The sequence below is a fragment of the Oryzias melastigma genome, linkage group LG5 (assembly GCF_002922805.2).
Source record: "Oryzias melastigma strain HK-1 linkage group LG5, ASM292280v2, whole genome shotgun sequence".
NCBI lineage: Eukaryota > Metazoa > Chordata > Actinopteri > Beloniformes > Adrianichthyidae > Oryzias > Oryzias melastigma.
The window spans coordinates 27488553-27499285 of record NC_050516.1 but is presented as its reverse complement, the minus strand read 5'-3'; the positions used below and the strand labels follow the sequence as shown (position 1 = coordinate 27499285).

Here is a 10733-nt window from a genome sequence, read left to right as displayed (position 1 = left end):
AAGAAACTAGTTTGTTGGAAAGTTGGTTACACTTTCACTATAAAAAGCAAAACTTAACTTCATTCTAAAACTAGTCTAAAAGTGTTTAGCAGAAGTAGATTTTATGAAATACATTTGTAGAATCTGATATAAATACTTTAACGTGGTCCTCTTTTGTTTAAAACTCACTTTTCTGTGATTCTCCTGCATCTTTCTGTATGTTTTTGGCACGTTAAAACTGAATCACGCTTTCAACGATTTAAGCAATCTTGATATCAAAATATTCAGCTCATTCGGGATATTACTGCTTGTATTTTTTGGTATTCATAAACTTTATAGTTTTTTTTTAATACTGAGTAAAATCAGTGGCGGGCCGTGCATTTCACACCTAGGCCTTCAGTAGTGCTCCATCTGAATCAATCCAACCCTCAATAACTATTTTATGGCAATAAAACTTCTACTGCAGGTACAGCTGCCACACACACACCAAAAGCATAAAAAATAACCTGATAAAATTTCAATATTATGTAGGGCTATAGTAAAATTTTACTCACCAGAAATCCAGATTATTTAAACACAAAATCCATCCTTTCTTTCCTCAAGATTTCGATCACTCTGTCATGCAGAATCCGTGCGTTTCGCAGATGGAAAGTGTTCCGTGGCTGAGCTGGAAAAGGCTGCATGCGGGAAATGTTCTGGTATTCCTGAAGCCTCTTGTGGTCCAGGAGGGTGACAAACATCAGTTTTTGTGATTTTGAAATCTGGTCTGTGTCTGGAAAATAATATTGTTGGTAGTGCACGCGAGGATTTTGCGCTGCACCTCTTCGTGAGCTCGGAGCGCCCGTGGTGCGTTCAGGGGCCTCGTAGATTTCCTCGTATCAGCTTCACTCCCACTCAACGGAGTCACGGAACTCCTTTACCCGTGCCAGACAAAACTGTGCCACAACTTTACCCAGACATTCATTTTCCACCAAAAATCAGACGATGAGATGCTTTCCACTGGTAACATCTTCAAACCTGACACGCCGCTCCTCTGCACCTGTGTCCGGCACATAACGCAGAACCAGAGCGAGCTGCGAGCTGTCCAATCAAAGCTCGTGAAAATGATGACGTTTCCGAAGGCCTTCTAGCTGGCCTTGGTTTCGCCTACTCCAAATCTGATTGGTTGAAGCAACAGTTTGGTCGACAATTATTTTATGCTACTGGGCCCGCAGAACTGATTGTGAAGGCCTCCGGGCAGATTTCTTTGACCCTAGCAACAAATGGTGCTGCAATGTGATTGGTTAATGCTTAAATAGGAAAATACACGTCTGGAAGCAGCGCAACCAGGGAGACAGCAATGAAAGGACGAAGACAGAGCATTTGGAATTATAGAATACGTATTCACGGAAATAAATAATAATTAATATCAGTCTGTGATTCAGATATTTTTAGGCCAGCAGAGAAGGCTTTGCAGGCCCTGACGGCCCGCCACTGAGTAAAATATGCTCCTTGGGAATGAGAAATTGCTCAAATCTTTCAAAAACGGTGTACTTTTGCATCTACTTTCAGCTAGAGACACCATTCAAACTTTAAAATATTCTGCAGCTACTAGGTTTTTTAAGGCTTGGGCTGTAGCTTTTAATTTAGCAATGTGCTAGCTGTTTTTGACTAATTTAGACATGCTTCTAGTTTTTAAGGCAAATTTTGAGTTAGGCTAATATTTTAACAACATACCAGCTGTTTTGGCCAAAGTAGACTTTTTTTTCATTTTGTTTTTCTAATTTGGCATTTTGCGAGCATTTTGGCAAGCTTTAGGCTTCAGCATTTTCAGTTATCAGCTTCAACATTTTCAACTATCAGCTTCAACATTTTAAGTTAGCAGCTTCAGCATTTTCAGCTATCAGCTTCAACATTTTCAGCCATCAGTTTCAGCATTTTCAGCTATCAGCTTCAGCATTTCTAGCTACCAGCTTCAACATTTTCAGCCATCAGTTTCAGCATTTTCAGCTATCAGCATTTCTAGCTAGCTATCAGCTTCAACATGTTCAGCTATCAGTTTCAGCATTTTCAGCAATCAGCTTCAGCATTTTTAGCTAGCTATCACCTTCAACATTTTCATCCATCAGTTTCTGCATTTTCAGCTATCACCTTCAGCATTTTAGCTAGCTGTCAGCTTCAACATTTTCAGCTATCAGCTTCGGCATTTTCAGGAATCTGTTTCAGCATTTTCAGCTGTCAGCTTCAGCTTTTTTAGATAGCTATCAGTTTCAAGAATTCATTAATCAGTTTCAGCATTTTCAGGTATCAGCTTCAGCATTTCAAGCTAGCTATCAGCTTTAACGTTTTCAGCTATCAGTTTCAGAATTTTCAGCTATCAGCTTCAGCATTTTCATGCATCAGTTTCAGCATGTTCAGCTATCAGTTTCAGCATTTTCAGCTATCAGCACTAGCATCTTCTGCAGCCACATTCAGCTTACAGCTTTCACAGTAGCAGTATTGCAGGTTATGCCATGTATCTAGTTTTATAGTATTTGTTCATCCAAAAACTCTAATGATGTGATAAGTTGTTGTGTTTAGCACTAAATAGTTTGGTTGACTGACAGCGTGAGTGAAAATCAACAGGGAGGAATGTATAATAAACTTACTTGATGCACTGACACCCAGACTATTGGCTCTCACTTACTGTTGTTAGAAAAATGTTAATTGTTTTACTGATGATTGTTTGACTCTGCTTTGTGCTCCCACCAGCAAAGGAAGTTCCTACCGGAAAAATAAAGTAACTTTGACTTTGACTTTTGACTTTGATGGTGTACTGATAGTGAAAGCAGTGACAGCCTCGAGGGCTGTAGAGCAGTTTAGGAAACATCCTCGTACCTCATACACAGACGAATTTCAGAGTTGATAAATGTCTTTGACCCATTATGCCCCCATAAAACAAAGCTGGAGTCTTGTAAAGTAATCAAGGATTTGACCTTTGTTCGCCGCTGCCGGCGGACTAAGACTTTCTTTTCAGTCTTGCTTAAGGTTATGTTTTCATTCATGGAAAATACACAGATTTCTGACATTTTTTAAGTGTATTTTCTTGTCTCCAAACTATTGTAAAATCTTAAATATATATGTGTTTTTATTTCTGTAAAGCTGTATCGCCTAGACAATCAGTTAAAAACCAAATCAAGCTCCTTCTTTGTTCTAATCTGTGATCTTTCTTGTGTAGAGACTTGTGTCACAACATAAAGAGTGTGTTTGTGGATCACCACACCTGCTTTGTGGAGTGTTATGAACCACACACAGGAGAAGCCCAGACCTGTTCAGACACAGGGAATTAGAAGTGGCGCTTCATCTGTGTGGATTATGGAAACAGTCAAACTTCATACATGAAGAAACTTTAAGAGGGCTGATTTGTATTTATGAAATTGTAAGTCTATGGACATTTTGCAAAAGTATGAAAGTGGAATATTTCATACATGCAGGATTTATCGTCAGGGCTTTGATTTTCTAGAAAAAAAAATGTAAAACACAAACAACAACAAATTGTAAATGTCAAATATGTTTCTCACAATAGTGTAACTCCTTTCCCCAGTGGAGTTGGAATATTACAGAGTTCTTGTGTAACCATTAATCTCCTTGGTGTACTTATTCATCTTACAAAATACCAGACTAGTACAATGAAGCTGTGTTATAGAGTTTTTTTGCTTTTCAAATTTTGGAATCAGGTGTAAGACACGTTACTCAGCAGTCATGGTAAAAATATTAAATTGACTGTTTTGTTGTCACAATTCAGTAGTTTCTTTCTGTTTATTTTATAGATTATCTTCTGCTGCTGCCAATAATTTATTCAAACATTTTGTTACATAACAAAACATGTTTGTACTTTGGTCAGAACTTCTTGGTTGGACTCAGAAATTGTTAGCAAATCAAGTTATAAATTGTGGGCCATACATTTGAGGTCAGTGTTTGTAATTCAGCTTTAATCTCCCATTGATTTCCATTAGTAAAGTTGTTCCCATAAAGCCTAGTGCGTAGTAGAAAACGAGTTGAGTGGCTTTTTAGGTGCTCTTCTAACTTGCAGCATAAACTGTGGTAACAGCTGACGAACAACATGGACTCTGACTGAACTCGGTTCTCTTTGTACATGAAAATCGAAACAAAGGTGGTCTAATTAGATGGGGCCACAATTACAGTAGGAGGTCAAGGTAGTGGAAAGGAAAGGCCCTTTGTGTGTGTCTATTGTACAAAACAAAAAAGGGAAGAGTTAATAATGTCAGGAGGGTTTAAATGGAAAATGGGGTGTTAGTCACTACTGTAAATATGTTGGACACAAATGTTTTAATTTTTTTTTAAGTTTATAGCCTAATTAATACATTATGTATCACACCTTTTTAGTTGTATTAAAAAAACACTTGTGCTTTGGTTAAATCAATTTTTTTTGTATTTATAGGTAAATAGAAAAGGTTAAAAATGTATAAAAAGCAAGTTTTTGGCAGACAAATGCATGAGGATGACAGTCATTGAAGGAATAAACCAGGGGTCTGCAACCTTCAACAGTAAAAGAGCCATGTTTTCAACTGATCAAAACTTAGTAGGAGTCCCAAAGTCTTATTTTGATACTGTTGTGCATTCATTACAATGTATTTTTAAAGTAATAAATATGAATTATGCTTCTTTTGTGGCACGAATAAAAACAAAAAATATACAAATAAACTAGTCTTTTCTTAACATGTGAAATTATTGTTTGACATTTTTACGTTTAATAAGCATGTATGATTTCCTTTCAAAATAAAAGACGCCTTGTGCCATGCAGGATCATCCCAGCGCAGCTCAGGATAAGATAGTATGTACTTTAATCTAACAAAAGATCAGATTTTTTTTAAAAGAAAGTTTTGCTTAGTATTTGAAATATGTGTATTCTTGAGGAAGCATATGGCAAACAAAACCTCTTCAAGTAATCAGAGATGTAAAAACCTTTACATAGTTTATCTTTGAGGTGCACCTCACCCATTAATTTATTAATGAACTAATCTTAATTGAATAAACGCTGATTTTGTAACCCTTACTTGAAAAAAAAATACTATTATTTTATTTTTCTTTAGACAAAGAGCCACTATGGAGAGGTAAAAGAACCCTGAACTAAACTGATGACTGAGATCTTTGTTCTCTTGATCCACAATAAAAGAGTTGGACGCCAGGGGGCAGGCGCGAGCCAATCAAAAAGTCAATGGAAATCACTGGGTCTTTGGGATTTACTTTTACTATGGTATTTAACTCCACTAGAGAAGGGTTTTTTAATACATCCTGGCCAATTTTACGAACTTAAAGTTATTCTATTTTTAATTTCTAGTACATAATATTTAAAAAGTAGTGGGAAAACATCACGTTATCATAGTATTTTGGCGCTTTTATTTGGAATGCTAAACATGCATCAGGAATAAATGCATAACTGTGACTTATAGAGGTTTTATTACTGTAGTGGGTGATTTTGAGTGGACTATTGCTGCATGGCTACAGCTCTGCGTCCCTCCGTGGGGCTCGGAGAGGCTGATCTCGCGTGGTAAACATCTCTGACATCTGAGGCGCTCCAGGGATTTAGTGAGCATGCTCAGTGCGCTCCTCTCAGCAACAGTTGAAACCTCCGCCGCTGCATAGGAGTCATACCAAGCATAGCCTGCGTGTCAGTGCAGTCGACTTACAGCTGGCTGTGAGGAGAACTGTCGCTACTTTTATTTTATTTTTTTTGTTTGTAGGGTTTTTATCGCCGCTTTTACATTCGCTCACAACAGAAGAAGTATCATTGAAACGACTGCAAGACTGCGTCCGGTGGGGTTTTATTTTGGTATAGTTTTTTAGAAAGCACAAAGTTGGAGGCTGGGCCTTTAGCTTCTTCTTCTTCGACCGTCGCTTTAGTGAAGGAGAGAGGGGAAAACGGCTCTTCTCTTTATTTTTTTGGTCCCTTTAAAAAACCCAGCTCGATAAATGCTACTAACGAAGATGGACTTGTTGAACTACCAGTACCTGGACAAAATGAACAACAACATCGGCATTCTGTGCTACGAAGGTAAACCGGAGTTCTTTTGTGGACGTCATACGGTTGTTAAAAAAAAAAAAACACCGTTACACCGTCGGAGTTCTTTATTTTCTTTTTTTTATTTTTTTTTATTAAGTAGTCGCTTTAGCTAACAACATTTCACTTTAGCTAGCTTAGCTAACTTTATGTAGCTCAAATGTTTTTAAACTTCGAATATTGACGTCGCGTAAATAATATTCTGAAAAGTTTGTAGTTTTTCCTCTTTTTTCCCCCTTATTGGTGGGTTGAGTAAACTCAAAGGATAAAAAATACCGACTAAGCCGTTTATTAATATGTTTCCCAAAGCGGCCTCGCGCTCGCTCCGTGTTGTGTTGATCTAAAGCTGCTGGTCTTTACTGCCCCTCCATAGCATCAGAACTGTGCCAGTGGGAGAAAAGCATTTCACGTCATTCCACAAAGTTGCTTCTAGTATTTCTCGTTTTCTCGGCATTGCTGGTTGTGTTCACATAGTCAGGCTGCAGGGCGCTTATAATACAAGTAGTAAACTGATGTAGTAAGCATAAAGAACATACAGTTTTAAAATAACTAGTTTAGCAAAGTGTGTATTTGGGAAAGTGACTTGTAAAACTAGTCATATAAAGTTTCTACAACTATTTTATGCTATACAAATGGAAATGAAAGGTTAGTTTGACTGTGTTGCTCACGTTCTTAACAGTCACATCTGTTTTTAATCTTCTTGCTAGCTGCACTGTAAATATTTACAACTGACAGTTGTAATTAATGCTAGTTAACATGTGCTTTTGAAACATTAGCTTGTTTGATGGTCTCAGTAATGGCAGTAAAGAGAAGTTTTATATAAACTTGCAATTTTTTTATTGCTTCCTGAACAGAATAGCCATATTGTCAGATCAAATGTCAGGAGAGATGTAGGGCAAAGCAATAAATGTACAAGTTTTCTTCTCAACAAGATAGAGAAGACACATGTCTGTTTTTGATTATATTATGAAAGTAAAAAAAAAAAAGTTTATTATAGATATTTACTATTGTCTGTGTTTAGGTTTTGGTGTTTTTTTTCCAGAGATATCATAAAAAATAAATATGCAATTTAGTCCTTTTCTTATTTCATTTGAAAACTGTTTTTGCCTTGAGAACAAAAGACTGATTGATCAACCATTCCCAAACAGGCAGGATGACTAGTTGACAGAGCAAAGCATTATGGTTAAGTTAATGGATGGCTAAGAATAATAGTTTTTTTAAAAGACACACCTACATAAGACCTTCTGCAGCTTATAGGTGCCTCAGGCATTTTGGCTTTTCCTTTTTTTTAATTCTACTTTTTGCTTTTTTCATTTTCATGAAACCGTTTGCCTGGAAGCCCTTTGGCAAAGCGGCACATGATGATTGCTAAACTTAGTTTTTTTTCCAAACTGGATCAGCAACAAAACTTTTATTTATAGTTTTGCTGAAAAAGACAAAGCTGTTTTGTACATTTTCTGCCTTTTCAGAAAAAAGTTTAATGTTGCTATAATTTAAGGAAGACACTGAAATATAGATGACCTTTTAGTGTAGTTTGAGTAAACAAAGTTTTTGCAACAACATTTTAAGGCGAGCAGCTCTAAAGGTTGATGATAGTCCTTATGCATGATCTGAAATCATACTTTTTCTTTTTGTAGCTTCTGTGTTTCTGGGTGAAGACAGTGCACAACAAAATAAACTTAAACCTGAAAAGTTGCATTACCTTCGATAATATTAGTGTGTATGCTTTTTGCTTTTTGCTGAAGTTGCTGAAGCTTTTTTGCTGAAAGTGGTGATGCAATTTACTTTAATTGCTGGAGGGATTTGCTGAAAAAGCAAAAGCTATTTGAGAAATCTTAAATTTGCTAAAATACTGGAAATTTTGTTCAAGAACTACGGAAGAGTGCTGAAGTTGATCTAAATTTCTGAAAAAATTGTAGAAAATTGCTAAAAAACCCCAAATACATGCCAATTTTGCAAAAAATATTTAGTGTGTTGCTTAAATACGAGCTAAACTCAAAATTAGCCCAAAAAACCTTATTAGATTACAAACTAGCCAAAAAAGCTATCTTGTTGCTTAAATACTAGCTAAACTCCAAAGTAGCCCAAAATAGCCTGTTGCTAAAATAGAAGTTAAACTTTAAATTAGCCTATAAAAAACCTCAGTAGATAACAAATTAGCCAAAGACGTTAGCATGTTGCTAGAATATTTGCTAAACTCCACTTTTTTTTAATTACTATAAAAGATAAAAACATAGCCCATAAATATATAGCTAAAGGCTTGTTACTAATCTATTTTAAATTGTGAAATTTGAAGACTGAGTCATTCATTTCCCATAAGGCATATTTTGCTCAATAATTATGTGCCGAAAAACGTACGGAAAGGAGCAGGAGGATCCCCATAGTATAAATACTTAGTAAGCATTCACACAACAAGAGTAGTTTTTTTTTTAGATTAATTTCCCATCTGTGTCTGGAAAACTGTATAATCTATCTGACAAAACAAAAATCTGCTTTTCATATAAAGAAAAGTGTAAACTATGAATGGAAAGTAGCTCAGTAGCAGGAAAAGAAAGACAAGTTCAAGCATGTAAAGCAAAGAAAGGGTTGGGGAAAGCTTTGTGTTGATATGGGTGTCCTGGCTTGTTGTTCTATGCATGAGCACACCCTCTCAAATACATTTCCTGGCAATTCCACCTGCATGCTCATACTGGTACTCTAATGTCCCAGCCTTAAGGTCTGCTCTGAAGGCAGCACATTGTTGTTGTTGGTCACACTCAATAGCAAGTGCAGGTGTGACACTAATCTTAAAGTGTCTGAAGAAGTGGTTTAGTGAAACATGTTTGCCTATGAAATGCATCACATGATTAGTAAATGTACTGTAAATATTTATGCTTTTGGAAAAACTGTGTACTAAAGTTTTATTGAGAGTTATTCATTTCTTTTTTGAAAAAAACATACAACTAATGTGCTTAATTTCATCTATAATGAAAGACAAGAGATTATTTTATCACATTATCAAAAACATTATGTTCTAAATTCTCAGTTTTATTTAATAAATGAGCAACTTTAGTATTCCATGTGAAAGCTTTCATTCATGTCCTAATTCTTTTTAATTCAATAATCTAAAAACAAAAACAAGAATTGAATCCTTTAATCTGACATTGTTGCCACTTAGGGGTGCCAATATATGTATTTGACTGTATTGTTTCCACTCAAATGCAAAGTTTCAAGTGTCCTAACATCTGTTAAAGTTAAGACCCATTCATAAAGTTCAGTTTTTTTACTGTGCAGCAAAATTCTACAGGAGTTCAATTCCTTTTTCACATGTTGCAAATGCATTACGCAATTCCAGCACTAATCTCTATTTCTAACAGAATCTGGAAACGTTTGGAACATAACAAAACCGCAAGTTAAAATAAAAAGGACTGGAAAATTACAAAAGAAAAAAAAAAAACTTGTGTTTTTGGTGCCAAACAAATTCTGTAAGCAATCCTTCTTTAGGTCAATACCAGCATCTTTTAATAGGTAAAAGTGAACTAGACACAACTATAAAAAGGTGTACAGGGTGTAAAGTATGTCGGTGTTAAAGACAGTAAAGCATTTAACCTCATTCCTTGACATGGTAATAGTTAGCTCCAGTGAAAAGGGAGTTATTCTGAAGTGTGACCTAAAAGGTCAACTCTATGAAGTTTGGGAGTAATAACCTTTCATCAGCTAGTTAATACAATTCTCTTGTTTTTAAACTCACACAATGGCAGCTGATTATAATGCAAGATGTAACATTTTTCTAGTTACTTATTAAATAGAAAATAAATGTGTTTGATAGTATATTGACTTATGTCATGAATAAAGTTCAAATTTTCCGTTGCCAAACAGCTCCTGGCTTTAGGTTGTATCCTGTGAATTGCAGACAGTTCTCTTTGTTGGCTATCTGTGTTGCTATCTCTTTGTCAAGCGGCTATCAGTTGTAAACCTGGCAGTGAGAGGTGCAAGGAAATGCTGACCTTTTTTTTTCCTTTTCCCTTTGTTGCTGAGCTGAAAAAACTAAAAGGGGCTAGAAACCACCTCAAAGGCATTCACAGTAGTCCACTTTTTGCTCATTCTGTAAAAAAAAAAAAAGATTTATTACATTTAAAATCCACATCTCAGGCAAACTATACATCATGTTTAGTAGTTCAGCTCTAAAGCTTCCACACAAGAACACACTTATATTCGTAAGACCCTTTGAATATACAATGTATATCCAGAAGGCATTTAGTTCATATGCACCTCTGCCTAAAATAACTACTGTTTTGAAGCCAGAGAGGACATGTGGAGACTTATCTTCTTTTAAATGCTGGAGAGGGAGAAAGACACGACTGTGGGTAAAAAAAGGCCGACTGAAATGGAAAGAAAAACAGGTTCACTCTAGTTTGTAATGCAATCTCTTCCTTACTCTAAGCTGTTTGAAGTTCTATCAAAGGAAAATGACTTTGATCATGTGGACCTAATGACCTGAGAGAGCAGAGACGGGAAAAGCCAGAGTGGACATACATCTTCATGCTGGCTCCTCCTTTTTCTTTAATCGCCTGACAGTTAAATAAATAGCATCTTGTTTCTAAGCAAATGGTTTTGTTAGTAAGATCATATTCAGAATTTGATTGTTTTTGCTACTTTTTCTTATACTTTTTAGTGGTTTGTCAATGATGTAAATTAGGGCTGCCACAAACGATTATTTCAATAGTCGACTAAT

The 10733-nt window shown here is 35.9% G+C and overlaps 1 protein-coding gene across 2 annotated transcripts in view; it reads left to right on the top strand.

Moving 5' to 3' along the window:
- The window catches only part of vgll4b (vestigial-like family member 4b), a 41294-nt gene that overhangs the window by 14555 nt on the left and 16006 nt on the right, over positions 1-10733 (top strand). Inside the window, exon 1 of one of the 2 annotated variants that reach the window (XM_024269324.2) lies at positions 5392-6013. The exons of the other annotated variant lie outside the window; for it this stretch is intronic. Coding sequence (XP_024125092.1) covers positions 5932-6013 — 82 coding nt within the window. The 5' untranslated portion in view covers positions 5392-5931. Of the gene's footprint in view, positions 1-5391; positions 6014-10733 lie in introns of those variants that run through there. 2 annotated transcript variants of the gene reach the window in all.